General features: G+C 31.2%; 1 protein-coding gene across 3 annotated transcripts in view; it reads right to left on the bottom strand.

Moving 5' to 3' along the window:
• Positions 1–5,458: 5,458 nt before the first annotated feature.
• The window catches only part of LOC113518046 (lachesin-like), a 252,845-nt gene continuing 236,541 nt past the window's right edge, over positions 5,459–21,762 (bottom strand). For all 3 annotated transcript variants that reach the window (XM_052901881.1, XM_026902800.3, XM_031913057.2), the window contains exons 3-9: positions 19,551–19,657; positions 16,918–17,103; positions 10,317–10,509; positions 8,418–8,546; positions 7,430–7,549; positions 6,851–7,021; positions 5,459–6,585 (exon numbers count right to left, since the gene is read on the bottom strand). In XM_052901881.1, coding sequence (XP_052757841.1) covers positions 6,326–6,585; positions 6,851–7,021; positions 7,430–7,549; positions 8,418–8,546; positions 10,317–10,509; positions 16,918–17,103; positions 19,551–19,657 — 1,166 coding nt within the window. In that variant the 3' untranslated portion in view covers positions 5,459–6,325. The remainder of the gene's footprint in view (positions 6,586–6,850; positions 7,022–7,429; positions 7,550–8,417; positions 8,547–10,316; positions 10,510–16,917; positions 17,104–19,550; positions 19,658–21,762) is intronic.

Raw genomic sequence — 21,762 nt, 5'->3', positions numbered from 1 at the left:
ACTCGGAGTTATGGGTAAAAGTACCAACTGCCTTTATTGTACCCAATATTTCATTCCAATGTAAATAAAATGAAATGAGAATTGTTTATTAGGTAAAAGTGAAGATAGTAAAAATATGAGATATCCTACGTATTTTTGTATATATGTATTTTACATACAATATTAAAAACTGCTTGGACAAAATTTTTATGTAAATAATAAATCAATATAAGTTGTTTTGTATGTGGCAATGGTTTACAAGCTGATACTTCACTTCAGAGGAAATAATTATCTCTTTTTATATTTATTTGTATTCTAAAATGTTTAGAAATGAATTATTATTATCATTAATAATTTAGATAAATTTAATAATAGTAACAATTTATAAATATTTGTATTATGCAATAATTAAACTATTTTATCGTTCCTATCACAGTTTATCGTTATATATATAAATGACATAATGGACGTTACAGACATATTTACCTATTTTATTGTGTTGTTTATGGATTTACTCGTGCGTTATTTAGAATCTACTTTTTCTTAGAATTAAGGTGTTTGTTATATATATTATATTTCATTCATTGCTAGATATTGGGATTGATTCTGAGGCGATATTTTTAAAATCTATCTCTAAAATAATGATTTTAATTTGATATCACACCGAAATCCTTATTGTACAGAATGAATTCCTAGTAGACTAAAGTTAAAATTATTATAATTTTATGAACCGTTATTTCGCGAAACTATCAAATTAAAATATTAAATTAAGAAATAGGTTTAGAGAAATGGCGCTTCAGAAGCAACTCCATTAACTCAATTGCTATTTTACGGTATTAATAGTTTAGAGAGGTACTTATAAAGTAGTAGTGATAATGACAGAGGAAGATAATTTTTAATGTTTCGTTCAAGACACAGCGGGAAAATAAAAATAGCCATAAAAATTAAAAAAAATAAATATGACAAAATAACAATGGGCGGACTTATCGATCTTTTCCAGGAAATCTTAGGATGAAAAAGTTTATATATATATATTTGCAATTCTCGTACATTTAATATAAAAAATGTTGTAGAAAGATGGAGCTTATGAGCTATTTTTTATTTTCGATTACCTAAGAAATATAAAACGTTGGTATTTATTATAAAACATTATATAATATCATATGACCATATTATATTTACTAAAACAATATTTATTATAATAAATAAATGATTTAATATGTAATCTAAAATATGAAATTGTATTGAATTTGTAAAGCTATTTTCACATCAGTATATTCTAAGAGGCCATGACTCCAATAAAGCCTTTAATCTGAAATACATTTTCAATTTGAATTGTGCGCCAATTTCCCATTATAAGCAACGAAAATGGTTTCTTGATTACAGTGACGTAAAAACACTTGTTACACGGGGCATAAGCGGTCGACATCAATCACTTGGTTTGCTACGTTTAGATTTCTGAAATTGGGCCCGTTTGTAGTTTTTGCCTGAGGGAGAAATACGATGATCATTCAACTCTTCTGTCTTTTATGTCTGGAGTACATTCGCCTAATAGAAACGTAAGCTGTCTGTTAGTTAAACTCTTGAGTTTGTTCTTGTTCACAAATTTTATTTGCAAGGAAACTTTTGTGTATTTATTATTCATCTTAAAAGGTAGAGTGCGTATGAAAATATTAAATTTACCAATATCGGATTCGTTATTTTGTTCTTTGTTGATTCTGGTAATAAAGTTCCTTTTTTTCTAATAATTTGAAATTGAAATTACAAAGGCTTTATTATATATATTAAAGTATATTTTTTCAGATTTCTTTTTCAGGTTTAGTTTTAATAACATTAATAATCTTTATTCATAATTATTTTATTGAACATAAAACGTATTTTATATTATGCTCATAATATATGTTGTTTTTGCTGCTATTTTAGTACTAATTAGGCTCAGGAATGATGTTTGTGTAATTAGAATATTTACATTAAGAGCATCGTATCTCAGTGATATACTACCTTAACTTACAAATATAGAGTCCTTAAAATCTTTGTTTAAAATTTGAGTTTCAATTTAAATTTCTGATTAATTCTCCGGTGCTAGGAAATATCGAAAACAAACCAAATTACTCCAAATAGGCATGGCAATGGCCTCGCTTCCTGCCACCTTAAATTCTAATATGTTTTCTGAAATGTGGCCATTTCTAAAGAAACTTTCACCACAAAGGTCGACGGTCGACTAATGTCTCTGACTAATCCTATCAAGGATTACAGACGTGATCATATATTTATTTATTTTATATTTGTAATTTACATTTAAACATAAGTACAATCGTGATGGAATTAAGAAAAGTGGGTACAGGTAACTGAGTTTAATTGAATTTATACAACAGCTAACATTGTATAAATTCAATGAAATCATGTTATTGAAGGCTGTTACGTTTGCTAATATTTGTTAATATCAATAGAAATTTCAAAGTAACTATAATCAACGTGGAACAAAGATTTCAAACCGGCAGCCTTAAGAAAAAATTTAAAATACAACAAAAATTAGAACATAAACTAAAATTCTTCTCTTGAATTAATGAGTAGGTACCTAACGATATTATAGAAAAAAAAAGGTTTTAACACATCGAAAATGAAAGCTGGACGTAGCGCTAAACTAATGTCCCTACTGTTATAGTGTTATATAGTGTCTGGTTATATATCAACCACTGTTATTTACCACATAAATTATAAATACTAGTTATCTTATTTATAACATCGTTTACTTCAAATTAGTCGTCAATCTGATTATATTATTGTTATATTTAAATTTATATATACGCCTGCTACAATTTTCAATATTTTCTCTGCGTAATAACTACATTTCTGTTTTTCCAATGATTAAGCGGGAGAGAATGTTATATAGCATTAAGTGTGTCTTTGGTATTTAATATTTTTTGTAATGTGGGCAATAAAGTATAAGTAAATAAATGTGATGAAATGTATAATTGAAATAAAGATCTTTGTGCTAACAGTACAAAGATAGTTGTTTTTTAATGTAACGTATACCTAATTATTGTCGCTGCCTAAATAATTAGACCAAAATTTAGTGATAATAATTTAGTGATGAGTATTACGAAGGATAAGACAAGAGATGGGATATAGCTCAGGAATGGTGATGACAGATGGAGTTACTGTGATAATGTTGTAGAGGGGTACAATTGAATTTTAATCAATAAGATAAAAAAAAAATTGCTTACAAAATTAAAAGCAGGGCGTGTCGGCTTAATAAATTGCTCAAAAGTTTCAAGTTATTGATGTTTCAGCTAGCTTATTAAATTTGGATTTATGGAGCTCAAACTGATCGACAGTTTTCGTTTAGTCAATTTTGCCGTTCAATTACTTATGGTATGAATCAGCAATTTCTCTAGAACTGATAAAAAAATGTGGTATAAGTAAGAAATGCCGCATATAGACAATATTAAAAACTTATACTCTTTATGAAAAATAACTAAGTAGGGTATTGTAAATTAGGTATAATGTGCTTGAAAACTTAGGTGTATAGCCGAATAGAGTTTTACCTTTTAAAAATTTGAATTCATTTCACAAGTAACTAAATTGAATAATAAAATCTGCATTTTTTTAACATCGACGTCGATTCAATGGTTCAGAAATTAAGAATCTAATGCTGATACTGTAATGATATTCTTTATGTATCACCGCTCCTGAAGACTAAGATAACTTATTTTTTGTAGAAATAATACCAAAGATTGCATTGAATGTACAATTTGTTATACGAGAGAAATAATTTCAATTTTAATAATTCTAAGAAACACAAGAGCGGACATAATGCTGTTTCATAACACAAATAGGCAAGACAACGCTAGGTTAAGTATCCATACAAATTACGTAAAAATACACTTTCTTGTTTTAGGCACTTATATTCTATGTATTTTATTTATATTCTATCTATTTATACCCTATCTGTGGACTTCAATTTCAGATTCAGCTAATTTCTATTTCTGGCAGACTAACCATTCTAATCACGATATAGAGTTCTAAACTAACCTATCTAGATAAATCCATGAGTTTCCGACTTACTGACGAGTAAGTACACTTTGCGTTTGTAGCTAGTTCAGGTAAATTGCTATAAATATCTTTAGCTGCAAAGAATAATTTTGTTAATGATTATAAATAAAGAACGGGATTTATATACATATTATATTTACACATACCCACAACATGAATTTACCAAACCGTAAAAAAATATTTGGTTTATTATAATTACACAAGTTTTTAGATTAATATTAACAGATTTGTTTAGATTAGATATGAAAGTGTACCTATGAATTTTTGATTGTGAATTCGTTTGCATCGATAAATATAAAAAAAAAGTTAAGATTAATCTGGTACGCAGTTTATGTCTTTATTTCTACAACAAAAATAGAATATTTCGTTTAACGCCATGACTATTATAAAAAATATGTTTTTTTATGCAACTCAGAATGGCAAACAAGCTGACGGCTCACCTGATAGAAAGTGGTGACCGTCGCCTATAGACATGAGCAGTACCATGTACGTAATAGATTATATTGTTTCACCCATGATACCCCCATGCGTTGCCATGTATATAACTGAGTAGAAATATCCATAATATTTTAATAATTATGTTCCCAGAATAGTAGTTATAAATTAATACCCTATTAATGATAATTAAATGATGCGATGATGCTAGCAAATTTAATTATAAGTTGTCTGATATGTAATTGTTGGTGATTAATTAATATGCATTGCCATAGACGAAATAATTGTTTTTCGACTATCTATGAGGTAACTTTGTATTGAAAATATAATAAGTTTTATTTTTATATAAATTCCTATCAATAAGAAAAGTAATGTGATAGTTATAATTAGAAGTGTAATTATTACAATTAAAGTGTTTTTGTGCGGAAACAATTTAATAATAATTATATATAATATTAGCCGTTAATTGTCCACTGCTAAACATAAGCCTTCCCTGTAAGGGGAATTTTGCCAGTAAATGCCACGCCTGGCAGGCAGATTGGCAACCATTATTGGGCTTTTAGTGATGTTTAAAGAGGGACGTTGCTGGCCATCCCTCTACTATTAAGTTATTTAGTCGTTTCGCACGACACCCACGGAAAAGGAAGAGGTGGCCTATTTTATGCCCGAACTACACGGTAAGATCTAACAATACTAGTGACAAATTTTGAGAGATTTGTTTATTATAATGCATCAGTCTGATGTATGTTTATTTTTACCATTATATTGTATATGTATTTGAAAATAAATTATTCACAACCGTAATCTTATATATATTTTCTTGTTCTGTTGACATTTTGTCAACATTTGATCGTTTCACCAAATATATTCTTGACAACTGTCTGACACTGAGTTTAATTTCACTTAGTTTTTATACTATTAATGTATTCGTATTTTACAAATAACGGTGACGAAAAAAATAAAAGACGAAATATATATGTTTTATTATATATATTTTTTTTGTAACGACCAGGATAATAACGCACATTGTTCGGAAGAAGTTTATATTTGAACTATACTATTTACGAGTAGAGACACACAGAAATGTTACGAAATGCAACTGCAGAGTTTATATTTCAATTACATGGCCGCAAAGGGAGCCTTAGGAGCACTAATAATTTACTGTTAACATATATTTCGTTGGATAACCTCGCTGTGTTGAAGGGACCAATTGAAGTTGCAATCATAGGATAAGCGTTGTAAACAAGTAGAAAGACATAAAATGTTGTTAAGCCTTTTACATCATTTATACATTTCAAACGGCTAGTAAATACTTATGTAATATCTATCAACATTTTACATTAGGCTTTAAAATATATTTACATTTAAATTAAATTATTATAATCAATAAAAACTCTATATAAAATGTCTCTATTAAGATAATAGCAATATACATGGCACATACAATATAAACATTTTCTCTTCTTGGTATATACGACCTTTATATATATGATTTCCAAAGTCGTATTTAATATAAAGTATTCGAAGTTAAATGTCGTTATATTTATATTATAATTCATTGATATTTACTTATATAATTATGTACAATTTTATTTAAAACTAGTTATTATCACGTTACACGATAATGGAGTATAGTTTATGTCAATCATAAATGAAGTTAAACTTACACGTACCAAATACAGAATCAATATACAAGAATTAAAGTAGTTAATGATTCAAAAAGCCTTTTCGAACTACAATCACGAAATATACAGAAATATATTTTAACTATAGAAAATTTAAACCGTGTACAATCGTTGAGCGATAAAAAATTAAAAGCATAAACTTCTTCATGTTTGGATTGTCTAAACAGTAATTATAGGATTGTTTTAAATAAATGAAGGAAGATAATTGTTATTGTGAGGGCTGTAGTATGTTTAGCTATGGAGGCATGGGAATTCGCCACCACAGTTTTGCCGTCGTTAGCGTACCATTTATTTGCACGATCTGGAACTCTGTTGCTTTTAACATTATCATTTTCTGTCTCGTCGTCGTAAGCCTCGGTGCCGTAATCATCATCTGAAGTTATTCGTTCGTCTGGATATTGGTCGACATGCCTGTCGTTGCCAGGGATTTCTGTTGAAACAGCGTTCGTTATATTCTTATAAAACAGCTTTAAGTCATGCGACGATTTGATGCACCGAATAAAGCGAATAAACAAAACATCTGTAATTTGTTAAAAGTGGAATTATTTATTTTAAAAATAGAATTTGTTATTTTAAAATGGGGATTTGTTATTTTTAAAAGAGTACTTCTTACATTTAAAAGGTAACAATTTATTTTTAAAATGAAATTAATTAGTTGTTTCATAATAATAGAAATAAAAAATAATTTAATTTACCATATAGTCTTATCTTGCTCTCAACATCTCCAAGAGAATTCTTAGCTACGCAAATATAACTGCCTAAGTCTTCTCTGCGAATATTCTTGATCGTCATTGTCATTTCGGCTTCAAACATGGATTTTTGTCTTACCGTCATCTCATGGTGTTCCGATGGTATTATCAGTTCACCTGAGGAACAATTTATTACTTAAAACACTTGCTTTCAAATTCAATATTAGAATTTCATCTTTCCTCAAGAAAGTTTTATGAAAAATGTAAAAACTTTGAGCAGACACCTAGAGTTTTATGGCTGCCTTATAATTTGTTTCGCTTTTATCAGGGATGCTTCAAAGACTTAATCAAGTGGTATGGTTATGTATCTTTATCTTGACTTATAAATGTGCAAGTTCGTTTTTTTTATTGTGATTTATAAAATATCAAGAAATTTAACATATATGTATATAGTACGTAATAATTTCACATACGTAGAGAATTTTTTTTTATCTTCATCAGTCAATTTTTCTGGTAACGTGAACGACGCCGTATATATAAAATAGTACTTCCTAATAATAATTGCAGATACGATGTACAACATACCTGGATCTTTGACCCAGTAGTTGATGGATTTGGGCGATGACTCGACGTAGCACTCGAGAGTGACGTCAGTACCTAGCGGTGCCCCCACCAGCTGGTTTGGTACTTGGATCACTGGATGAACTATAAAAAAATTTTTTTTAGAATCTTTAAATTATTATTTTGTCTTTAATATAATTTAGGGTAATAATCGTAAATGTTTATAGCAACGTACAAATAGGTTTAATTTATATATTTTAACAATATTTATATTCTACAATGTATTACATGAATTATTATTAATATAATTATTTAATCAAATATTAATGGTGCGGGTGTAAGTAGACAAACAGATAATAGAGATGAATAAATTTTAGGTTCTTAATTATTACATGTAGATTATGTAATCTAATCTATCCAACTTAGTAATCCCTGTCGCTTTAATTGAAGAGATATGTAATAGAGATCTCTAACGTAATTAAGCTATTTACCTACTTTATTTCAACGTACAATTAGGTTATATACCGACCGCGCAATATAAGCATTTGTATTCATAAATGTTTGTTTGTGTATTAGTCTGGGTATTTTCTTTTATGTATATAAGTACAGTCTGGCCAAATGAGTAGCATAAGTTATATCTTTCTCTTTTGGAGTGACACTCGCGCTTAATAAAATACGAATATGTTTCAATTTTAATGTAAGAAAACTGGATTAACTTAAGTGTAATTTATTTGAGAATGCTCGACTAGTTCCGGGACCATCCAGGACCCTTAGTCACGAGCGGCTGTACCTCGAGGGCTAGCCTGATTTTCGGATGCCCCCGAAACAAGTCGAGCACTCTCGACTAAAATCACGTAAGTTAATTCGATGTTCTTACATTAAAATATGTATATCAGTTGTGTAGTATGTGCCCATAGTATAAGCTGTACTTAATTTTAGAGTAGATGATGTTGTGTGGTATATTTATTTTATACTAAGAACACTAAATAATAAGTATTATATGATCACTTACAATGTACACTAATATGAATCCTCTTACTGACCGTTGGCGGCACCCCGTTACTGGCGATACATAAATATGTTCCCATTTCTGAACGTGATATCTTCGTCAGTTTCAACACTTCACCTTGGTACGTATGTGCTGCAAACATAAGTCTATTTTCAGTTACTATATAAATAATGGACCTATAAGCTGACATTTTGATATGTGGCTATGATAAATTATATGATTACGTCGTCGAATTATATTGTTTCGCGATACCCATTCATTTGCTTACTGTGAATAGGTACTTTTGACATAATAATGAGGTTGTACGCAACCCATTTTTTTTTGTTTAATAAACCATTAAAACCGTTGAATGCAATATAAGACCTAAAAGTCTATTCAATGGAGAACTCTACTAATTACGACAAACTTTAAACAATACTAGACGTGAAACTCATCCCGTGAACGGTCGCCGCTCGGCTCATTGTGGAGCCACAAATGCGGTCACACAGACATTCGTACTATTATTATACATATTCGGAAAAACAATGCCGGTCTTGCGCCATTCAAATAAACTAAGACAAATGAAATATTTTTCCCGCGGCTCTCCGAGCACTGAAATTTTGGGCTCAATTATTTGATGTCATAAATTTATTTGCAAGCGGCCGAGGCACGACAGTGGCACTTTCCTGCTGTTTTTCTCAAAGGACATTGTAATATCTCGCAAAAGCTAAAACACTTTCAGACTCAAATAATTCTAAAATTTATTCCATCTGAGTATTATGAAATAATTTATAACAATTAAACTGTCAGTAAAAGCTTATTGAAAGTAACATTCATTAAAAGCTACATAAATTAGGATATAGTGAAAATATTAAATAAATACGAGTAGGTACAAGTATTTGCGTTTACGGACGACGACGTTTAGTGTTATTAACAATTATAGTTAGGTCTTTATAATTCCAAATATTAAATTAATTAAAAGCTACATAAATCAGAAGGACCAGTTGGAATATAAGAAGTTAAACATATATATTTGCGTTAAACGTTAACAAAAAGCAGTTCAGAGCGATTATAGTTGGGGCTTTATTACCTCAAATGTTATTGTTAATTTGTCAAAACCACGACTATTTCTGTAATAACTACAGGATCGTTGCAACAAAAGAAAATTAGCTTCCAATCATGTTAGCGTGTCCGTTGATTTTATCTTTATTCGTTTATTTTACTTCTGTCAGATAGCTGTGCTAATAACTCGAAACAATATTCCAATGAAATTCTGTTAAGCATATTTAGCTCATAATAAATGAAATAATGACGCCGAGTGAAAACGAAATTTGACACTGTATAGGTAATTCGTCGGGATTGGATATCTGGTAAATTATTCACGAGGGTCTGTCAAAGTTGTTATTTAAGCGATAAATAAGACCATTGGGATATTAATTTCAATAATAAATAATAGATTAAAATATACATAATATTCAAAAGGTATAATTAGACTATGTTCTATACAAAGAGTTCATTAATATTTATTATGAAATAATTACGTAGGCATTTTAATTATTATTTAATATTTTATTATTTACAATAAAATAAAAACGTTGCTATAAAAAAAAGTAAGGAAGATAAATTAAGTAAAATATTGTATCTACAAAGTGATCGAATTAAAAATAAGAATGCCTTTGCACCATTATACTACGTCAACTTAGCAATAATTCAAATAGTGTCATAGATTAAGAATAGTGCTAGATAGTTGTTTAATGTAATTGCAAAATCTGTAATTGTACAGTTTAATACATACATTACGTATAATTAAGTATATTATATTCTCATCAATTATATTAAATTAATAACAGAGATATGATAAAGCCGACATTTTTTTATGGGACAAAAGACTTTAAATAAAAAAAAGGATAAAAAGTTGATTACTTTTGCTTTTCGCCCCCGTGTGGTCCCGAACAACAATTTCCTGACCGTCTTCCCGTTTCCACATAACTCTTGGTGGTGGAACACCCCGCGCTCGACACGACACCCTCGCTGTACCGCCCTCTGGTACCATAGTATCTCCTGATGTCTCCTCGGTAATAAAGTCTGGTGGAATTACCACATCTAAAGAGCCCATCTGTAAAAAATATTATTTTTAAAAATTAACAACAAACCTTTTTTTCTCTTCTTATATTTGCATTATAAGAAGAGAAGCATAAAACAGTTCGTCATATGTATAAAAATATATTTAACGTCATCTTGTGGAGAAGTGTTGAACTTGCAATAAATTGAAATAGTAAATTAATATTTTAATGTTTACAGAAAAAAAAATATAAAGCTAGAAAACAACCTAATAAAATTAATACTAAATGAACGTCCATTAATATTAATTTATGATGTTGGTATTGATGCATTGTTAAATCCATGTTCAGAATTGTACGCCTTAATGGATCTGAATTAATAAAACTACTATTTTTATATGAAATCATATATGTCACTAAATTCATAAATTAGAATATTTAATAAATTTTGAATAGGATTTATTGATTTATAGGCATACAATAAGGACTTAAAATTTGTTATTTCTCTTTTGAATTTTATAGAAGAATAGGAAATTGGAAACATATTCTACATTTTTACGTGAAGAGGCCGCTTTGCGTATATGAATTAATAGAAAATCATTGATTACTTATTTTATGATAAAAGTTAGTAATAAAATAAGAAAGCATTATTGTGAAAATTCGATTACTTAATTAACTTTAAAAAGAAAAATCTATTTAATGGGACACTAAATTTACTATCACAGATAAACTATGAATGGATTAATGATACTTTATGTACGTAGGCGGGAAGAATTTAAATTTATCTCCTGACTTGGATTGACTGACTTGAAAATAATGAAAGAAAGGATACGATTGTATGTTTATCCGTTTCAGTCGTAATGAATGCTATCGTAGATTGAAATTTATAGTATATATTTAATGAATTTGATAAAATTATGATATTAGTATATGTTTTGATTCGGAATGATTTTATTTAGGAATAATAAAATATTATAATACCTTCATAAATTTTAATAATATAATTATTATTAAAATTTGTGAAGGTAGTTGAATAATGTAAAGCGTGGTATTTTGGCGTGAACCAATAGGAATGAATTGAATGAAATTTTTGGGAAAATGGAGGAAAAAAATTAACGAGGAATAGAGTGACGAAGGAATGACGAGGGGAGGCCTTTTAAAAAATCCTGTATGGTGGTTCTTGCTTGCTTTTCTTATTCGGCACGCTAGTAGCAAAATTTGGAAGAACGCTCATCGGGTCTCTGCCCGATTCGCTTGGTTTATTTATTTTAAAATGTATAGTGTTAAATTTAATTAAATTCGGGAGTGAATCGCGAGTGATTCCTGGTTGGCGTGATGCGGGTTCCTGATTGCTGGTACCTGATTGGCAGGTAGCAGGTTCAAGGTTGGCGTAATCCGATGAGTCCGTTCCGTTTTCTTGACTGTACTAATCTATATTATTCCTCGTGTTTTCAGGATATTAGAATTGAATTCAATCAACTTAGAATAGTTTAAATTCATTATTATCAAAATTTAGCTAGCAAAGATTATCGGAATCGAGAAGAATATTTATCATTATGTTTAGCGAATAGCTAGGTACAGTTTTGCAAAGAATACATTCAGAAGGTATTTAAACATTAATAGATTTTGCTAAATAATTAGGGACTAATTAGGATTTTGCTAGGGATTTCAGTTAGTGTAGGAGAACATTTAAGATATTAAGACATAAACTATGACTAAAATAATGTTACTTTCAGCATCTATTTATTCTTTCAGCATTTACTTTGGCTAATTAATTCTATTTTAGCAATATGATTTTTGTGCTTGTGTTTACCTATAAGTTCTCTATTTTATCATTTAAGTTTACTTTATTCTATTTCTATGCCATATTAAAATTTTATGTACGTGTGTATTATTTCTCTTATTTCATAAGTTGGCTTTTTGTCATACAGATGCGTTGTTCTGAGCCTGGTTCAACGTTAGAGTATGGTATATGGAACTATCAGTGATTCGTAACATTCTTTAATCCACTCTAATCTTTGAAACTATTTATGCTGATATAGCACCTGACTACTTAATATGAGTTATTGTAAAATTAATCTGCCTGTGAATATTTTATAAAATTAGCCATTTCTGAATTACTCATTTGTTCAATACTATTTTGCTATTTACAATTTACATTATATTTTATTATACGTCTGTTACCAAGTCCATTTTGGTTAGATTTTATTTTAACGTAATGTTAAGATAGGTCTCGAACATATTACATTGAACTAGAATTTATAATAATTTAGATAATTAAGTAAATTGGTTTTAATGTTTTGCTATTTTGTTTAAAAATGTTTATTCGATTAATTTATTTCGATTAATGATATTTTTAAATGCCATTTTATTCAAACAGTAATACAATACTCTTTATATAATAATACAATAGGCCTATTCCAGTAATTCATTTATCTAAAACTAAGATATTGATAGCCTCGTTTAAATAGATATTATGGTTTCATTTCATCTATTAGATCGGTTTTCATGATGCTTTATTTAAATGCCGTTTTGTTATCTGTTAAGCTGACTTTAATGATTTATCTTGTTCTCGATTAAGCCCATTTCTACGACTCTTTTTTATCTAGTTATTATAGTAATGTAATTATTATTTAGGTAAATTCGATTATTCTTAACTTAAATATTATTTTATTTCATTATTATTTCATCCAAATAAGCCGAATTTTTAACCGAATTTAGTGAACTATTTATCTAAGTACTACATTTTATATTAAGCAATTTCGATTAGGTCTATATTGGAGATTTTTTATTTACCATCTTTTACATTATCTAATAGGCCGATTATAATGACTGTTATTTAAATAGTAGCCGTTCCCTGCGGCATTGTCCGCTTCTAATTATGTAGTTTCGTATATCATTCCCACAAGAAGTATTCATAAACCCGGTCTTACATCGTATTATATATATAAATAATTACGTACCTAATATCTTTATAAAGTTTTAGCCAAATCAACTGATCGGTCATTTAATAGCATTTCATATGCGATTATATAGATTGATATAACTTTTTTGAATTAAAAGTGAATTAAGCCGCAATGCATTAGCGAAAACCGCGTTCAAATCGGTTAAGCCGTTTCTAAGATTACGTTTGTACGTACAGACAAACAGACTAAATTTCTGGTAATTGTTGTTTTTGGTTTTATTGCATTTTTAAAAATAATGGATTTCTTATATTTACGTCCTCCATTTACGGACGATGACCAGTTGCAATTTTATTATATGTATTGATCGCAAAGCCGACTTTAGCGAATCATTTATCTAAATACTGCGTTTTACATATTAACTAAGCCGATTTAAATGTCTTTTCTATTCAGTTATTATAGTTATATGTTAATTATTAGGTAGACTTGACATTTTTTTACATAAACACCATTCGTTATTAAAATAAGCTGAATTTTAAGCATACTATAGCATATAAATTTATCTAAACACTGCGTCTTACATACTAACTTAACAGATTCTAAATGGTTATTATAGTTATGCGTTATTCATTTAATACTTTACTACTAGGTAAATTAGTTTATTTAAATGTCATTGTATTTCATTATCCAAATAGGCGGAATTTAAACATTATTACAGTACACTATTCATTAAGCCGTCTTTAGCGTAACATTTTATTTAAATACTGTCTTACATTCTTAATTTAAATTTGGCTTCAGCCTACTTAACAAACACTCTCAGTAGCTCTCTTCCTTCGGGATAATCTATTCAACTTGGCTATGGCCTATTCAACAAACACTCTTAGTAGCTCTCTTCCTACTGGTTGATCTACTCATACTTGGCTACGGCCTATTGAACAAACACTCTTAGTAACTCTTTTCCTAGGGGTTGATCTACTTATACCTGGCTACGGCCTAATCAACAATCTTAGTAGCTCTCTTCCTATGGATTGATCTACTCATACCTGGCTATGGCCTATTCAAGAAACAATCTAAGTAACTCTCTTCCTACGGGTTGATTTACTCATACTTGGCTCTGGCCTACTCAACATTCACAAAACCTATCTTAATTCTCGAGTATTCTTGGTATAAAATAAATTACACAAAATTAAACATGCTATGTTAGTATAGCAGCTATCAACATTATATTGGCTTTGCTAATCTTACGGTGTAGAAGGTAACCCTTATCACACTATTCTACATATTTATTGGGCTGTTTCTACGGGTTGATCTTTAATGTCACAATATAGAGCCGAAAAGGAGCCTCTCCCATAAGTAAGTTCTAGTGTCTGAGTGATCTCGTGATTTCAGTCACGTCTCGGACTGTCGCCACAGTTTGATCTCTATTGTCACATTTTGAGCCGAAGGAAAGCATTGTGGGGCTGGTGGAGCCATTGTAATGTTGATGTACTAATGTACTTTTGATTTGGAACTGAGAATACTCTGTACTTCCCTACCTACCCAGTGCATTATGCATCTTTAATACTTCTGTCCATTCAGGAGGAAGAGTCATAGATAGTTGGTAAGTCTTCCACTGGTCCGGGCGTGTGAGGGGCTCGACCACTTCTCTCACCATTCCTCTTCCCCATAAGATTTATTAATCTTTAATTTTGTCATCTAAATATATTCTTCATAACCGAGTAGATGTTATGAGTACGTTTTATTAATTAAAATAATTACTTTAACATCGACACTCGCTTGGTAAATGTATAAAGCTCCCGGTTTAAATTTTTAACCGGGTCAATTTATGAAATGATTTTTCTATTTATTGTAGGCTTGGCTATTTTTGGGCAGGCAATCGTGTGTTAAGTAACATTTTATTAACCAGTTTTCTGGTATTTGATCGCGAGAATCAGCATAAAAACAATCTAGGGTACGGTTTATTATCATTATCATTATGCCCTTCTCTTAATTATTTTCAAGCGGCGTAATACGTACTATATAGTTAATGTGTGTATCAAAATTTTATTTAAAATCGTTGACAATTTCGGTAAGAAATCTATAAATTCATATTTTTGAACATTAAAATTTATAATATCAATGGAAATACATCCTGCATAAATTCTTTTAATTTGGTTGCTGACAGATCATATTGCTTGTTATAAAGAAAAAAAAAAATACATTTTAATTTTATTGCGTAATTGTTCTATTAAAAGAACCATTCGAGTTTTACAAAACGTTAATCCTCTAAAATACGCAATTATTTATAATACTGGTACTTAGCGTATTATATTTTTTTGGAAAATAATGTAAAATCGTATTATAAAATGTTAGAGGTTAAAAAGGCTGTGAAGCCTGATACTCTTATACTTATTTAATATTTTAGTTCCGAAAATAAATTTAACGTTGTTAGTAACGGCTCAACTTATTTCGTGTTTATGTAAGTGGTTGGTTTAGTTAAGAATACTTAACTGGTAGAGTTTCGGATCGCGTATTGAAGTATGAAGGTCAAAATTTCATAAATATAATTCGAATAAGTAGTTATTTAATAAAAATTACAGTAAATAAGCTGACCGTGTGGTCTTGGCATAGAATGCGCTACCCCTTCGTTTTGTGTGGGTGTCGTAAGAGGCGACTAAGGAAACTTAATCGTTGAGGGTTGGGCAGTAGTGCCCCTCTAAAAATATCACCAAATAACTGCGGTTGTGAACCAGTTAATAACTGATATGATGATGATGACAGTAAATAAGGTAGTAATGTGTTTTTCCATATTTGCGCATTAGAGAGTAACAAGTATTCAAATATCTTCACAATTTTTTATATTTATAATATTAGTAGAAGAAAGAAGACCTAAGAAGAAAGATTTATAGATAATTTGAATTTTTTTACTTTATTTTTTACGATGAATTATACTTTTCTATAATATTTATTTGGTAAAACTTGTAAAAGAATACGGTCGGTGACTCTGTCATTAGTAATTTTATATTTTGTTTTTTTTTTTATTACTATACTAATTATAATGTTTACAAAACGCAACTATTATGGAAGTAATTGTTATCGTCTTTTTTAATTATTGTAAAATTTGAAACATTAAATTTTAAATAATCCATAGCACAAATAAATAAATTATCTAAACTGAGATACTAAGTACATTAACTGGTATTCGAATTTCACGCTATTTAAAAAAGATCAAATTATTTTGTAAGGTTGTAATTTGATGAAAATTGTAATCAGACTAATTGAAGCCCTTTCAGTTTTATATTCCCGTAACGAGAGCAAGGCTGCCGATTGCGAATGGGCCAAAGCGTTTTCGTAGCATTCCTGAATGGTAGCTTCATTATCGATTTGCTGATAGAATTTTTACTAGGTTTTTTTTTACAATCATTAGAATAAGATGGCGTTGAATTAAATGCTGATTAATTAGAATAGAAATTATTATTATCCGAATTTATTTGTTACTTTGAAAATATTACTTTTATAGTTTTACTGCTGGGTTCAGAATATTTACTACTACTTTACGGCGAAAATTAAAATGATACTAACCTGACTCTTCATAGGGTCCGTATTGATTTGACACATATATTGTCCTCTGTCTTCTTCTTGCACGTTCTTGATGTGGAGGTACCATGTGGAGTGATCGCTGTGAGATACCGACACTCGGGGATTGTGCGTTATTACGTGTTCGTGGATTGCCTGTATTGCTTTTGTGTCTGCTTTCACCCAGCCAACCTGCATACATAAAACATTAGACTATACTATTAAGGTTTATATAAATAAAAGCTACTCTGTATGTATTACTAAAATAAAGGCGGGGAGAGAAGAGATTGTTAGTAATGGGGACTAACGATCTCATTGTAAGCAATATACCCTGTCAGGTTGACCTTCACGCGGTGTCACCTGGAAATCATTGTGATTAATTCTTATAATTTCATCACCCCTGCCTTGCTTTATCTTCACCTGACTGGTGCCCCGTCAATGTATACCAATGGCAAAGGCGGGGTTACCATTCTATTATCGTCTCATAAAAAAAACCCTTAGAGACTAAAGGAGAGGGAGTAAAATGGCTCCTGGGGTGCTAAGATTTAATGAAAGAAGCACTATCTTCGGCGAAAAGCGCGAACCCTCGACGATCTTTTTTCATTTATGAGAAGTAAGAACGTTGTTTTACTTACCTAAGATCAGGTTAGGGAATACTTATACTACATGGCGTAGTACGACTATTCCTACCCCTCTTATAAGCAAATTAAATATTTTAAGTAAGAGGACAGAATAGGACATATTGCTAATATAGGAAATATTAGAAATATGTCAAATCGATTTCTGTGCGGTTCTAGAAACCTTCGTCGTTTCTGGTAGAATCGTTACGATGAGTTAACTAACCTGAGTTTATTGTCATCTATCATCAGTCACTGATACTCGGTAAGCATAAATTGGTACAGGTGGCACTATTATTTCATTTTCATCTCTAAAAGAAACATCTCACTAAAAGAATGAGCCATGTTCACGGTCAGTATATATATATATATATATATATATATATATATATATATGGTATATACACACACGTCTCTACATGTACGTGTAGAGGCATCATCTGTTTATGTGATAGTGATAGCGATGGATCACCCCGTTTTTGTTTGAAGGGTTTGGGATTTAGTCAAAGGTAAAAAGATATAAAATTCAGTAATCTATTTAAAAGTACAAAATATAATAATAAGGCCTAAATTTCATAATAGCGAAATTAAATAATCACGATATTATGCTCTTCCGTAGGAATCACAGATAACATGATATGGTACATATATACTATGGTAACAATTATCCATCTAAGAAAGTTACACAAAAATATAATTATTTGTTTGGTTCAATTAGAGATTTTTCTAATATTATTTACCTTTTATTTTAGACGGGAATGGATTGTTAGTAATGCGGATTACTAATCCCATTACTAGCAATATACCCAGTCAGGTCGACCTCAGCGTGGTCCCCTCTGTAAACCATTGTGCTGAATTCCAGATTTATTCATCATGATAGCCTAACTGACCTGCTTTTTCATTTTCACCTATCATCACTTACTGGTACCCCGCCAGCGTATACTGCTAGCGTAAGCGGGATTACCATTCCATTATCATACATTAAAAAAGCCTTATTTAAAAATAATATTTATATGATATGTAATTTATTGAAAATCATTCACGAGCTATTTAATTTACTTATATAAAATAACCACAAATACCGGACACTAGCTGATGCGATGCTAATGCAATTTGGTTAAAACAATTCGTAGAATCAATGTAATTCAATTGTTTAACGAAATATTTCATGAATGAGAGACCCGTCAAATAAGAAAAAAAATATTGTTTCTATGTTTGTTATAGAATTATCAGTCTACATGTTCTGTTAAAGTTTCAAAGCTATTGAATAAACTGCAGGAGTTGTGACACTAACAATATTATAGCCAGACGGATGAACAGAAAGACAGGTAGACAAACTAATTTGACACAATTATAAACATTCTAGGCTGTAGGATATTACTAACACTATTAGGTTTGTTATCTTTTTCTTTATATTTAGAATGACGTGTAAGCTGACGGCAATAGAAGACATGTATACTATCATGGATACCAAAATACACAGTGATTCATGGGTACCCTTCTTGTGTTGCCGTCCTTGAAGATTATCATGCTTTCTTATTCTGTAGTTCTCCTGCCATAAGGGTTCTTACCCTTGCCATTTCCATACCAAGATTGCAAGTCATAAGATGAGATGCGAATAACTATCTCACGGCAGAAACACAAGTGGAATACGGGCACCGATGCAGATGACTTTTATATTAAATCTCTCTACGCTATCGGTATACGCTGGCGGGTACCAGTGCGGGGTGAGAGGCCACGATGAAAGCAGGTCAGTTAGCCAATCGTGGCGAATTTCTATTAGAGTTTATCATGACAGTTTCCAGGGGGAACCGCGTGGAGGGCGACGTGATAGGGTGTGGCTAGGTATGGGGAAATTAGACCCCATTACTAAGAATCCCTTTCCCCCCTGCATTTACGGGCTGCAAAAATGACTATCACCCACACTAGAAATTGTTGTGATGGCAATGGTCATCTTTGGACTACATTACTTGTCATCAAGAACGGTGTGTCTTTAACTACCCTCTATAAAAAAATACTCACTCGAAAATTTCCGAGGTTGACCACGATGCATTCGAAGGTAGCGTCACGCCCTATAGCCACCGTCAGGTTTGTGATGGGTTCTCCGAACTCCGGCACCTCGATGCCCCCTGTTAATTTAAATAATCCATATTAATATTACATACATAAAAATATGTTTGTTACTATACGAGGTCTGTCCGGAAAGTTCGTATAAAAGTGTTCTGGAATGCGAGAAAGAGGAGTGGGGAGGCCAGGTAAGCGCAGGACCCCTTCCTTATGTCCCTAACAATGCTTCAGTTCTGGTCTGACCGCCGTGCGGTGCGAACTGGCTTGTCACGCCATCTGTGAAGTTACCTCTTAACGAAACCCCGTCGGCATGGAGCCCGCTTCCGTTGAAGAGCAGCGCGTCGTAATCAAGTTTCTCTCGAAACTCGGCAAGAATGGCCGTGAAATTTTTGCCGATCTCAGAACAGTTTATGGGGATGATGCTGTGAAGGAACCAACCGTCCACAAGTGGCTAAAAAGATTCAGAGAGGGCCGAGAAAGCGTTCAAGATGACCCACGTTCAGGACGTCCTTCCACTTCACATTCCGACGAAAACGTGGAAAGAATTCGAACTTGTGTTAATGGGGACCGTCGTTTAACGGTCAGACAGGTGGCTGAAGAGCTTAATTTGTCCACGAAATTCTAAGAAACGAACTTCAAATGAAAAAAATTTGCGCCAAGATCGTTCCGTGAGTTTTTGAGTAAAAATTCCATTACGGTGACCGAACACCCCCCTATTCGCCGGATTTGGCCCCGTGTGACTTCTTCTTGTTCCCAAAACCAAATTGGTACTTCGGGGGCGGCATTTGGGGGACATAAATGAGATAAAAAAAGCTACGACGGGGCAGCTGAGAAACCTACAACCAGAGGACTTTCAAGGAGCCTTCTCACAGTGGAAACGGCGTTGGCACAAGTGCATTATGTCACAGGGGGAGTACTTTGAAGGGGATAAAATTGATTTACCTGAATAATTGTAAAATAAAATTTTTAAAAAACTTTTATACGTACTTTCCGGACAAACCTCGTACAGCATAATAATGAATTAATCAATTGTCATAAAATTTGGTATGAATATTATTTAGAGTATGAATAGTATTTTTTGAGAGATTTCATCGTTTTAGGTTGTTTTGTGTATAAAAGGATGTTTTTATATCAAGAAATAAAATCAATTAGGATTGTGGATTTCAAAAATTGCGAGAACACCTCGTATGAATCAGATATGATATTGAATGATTCCTAGATTGGACTTGTTACTAAGACGGCGAATTAGAAATTTTATGTAAACTAGTAGCAGCTATTTTCATATATTGTTGAGAATTTTGGTATCTAACGCCCAATTCATTCACATAAGTAGGATGTTCACCATAGCGATAAGTGTCGAGCACAGTTAAGAGTACCTACATGTATTTATTTTTATTTTAAAGTTTGAATAATAAACAGAAATAAATATGTATATAAGTGCGACAAATCAGTTATTTGGCTTTTAAGTTAGGAAATCCAATATTATAAAGAAACAAAGTAAATATCCAGTCTAATATAATTTTTTTTTTAATTGCTTGACGGAAAATAGGACGAGGAATATCATTTATATAAAATATAATCTACCACTATCCCAACAAGGTTTATGTATTATTTACTTAGACTAGGCGGCAATGGCAGTTGTACATCAAGAAACTAACTTCCATTGCATTAGTTGGCGGCCCGTGTGTTTACAGGCTTATCACATTTGCAAGCTGAAGTTAAGTCGCGTTTTCGCGATACTGTCAGGCTCAGTTGCACCTCGTTCCGAAGACCAAGCAGAAAGTGTCAACTAACCACTCAACTTGGCCCGCTATTCGTGGTTTCAACTTGTGAACGTGAAGTGACACGAATAAGTTTCCAAGTGATAACTAGACCGCACTACGCCTTCTATTATCGTGTACATACTAACTAACTCAATTATTCAAACTACAGGAGACTGAAACAATTTGATGTTAAACTCCATAATCGAGTATTCCTTGTTTTAACTGAGCTAGTTTCTGACTTAAACAGATGTTTTGTTTATCATATTAACTTTAGTATGTATGTATATCTGATTATAGGTAGTAAGATTTAAGCAATATTACTGAATGGGAGAAGCCTATTCGATCTATTTAATTGTACAATGTATTGATAAAGTAACGTTCACATTCTAATATACCAACTTTTC

The sequence above is a fragment of the Galleria mellonella genome, unplaced genomic scaffold, assembly GCF_026898425.1.
Source record: "Galleria mellonella isolate WM207_F2 unplaced genomic scaffold, CSIRO_AGI_GalMel_v1 utg132, whole genome shotgun sequence".
NCBI classification, from domain to species: Eukaryota; Metazoa; Arthropoda; class Insecta; order Lepidoptera; family Pyralidae; genus Galleria; species Galleria mellonella.
This window is presented reverse-complemented; position numbering and strand designations above follow the sequence as displayed.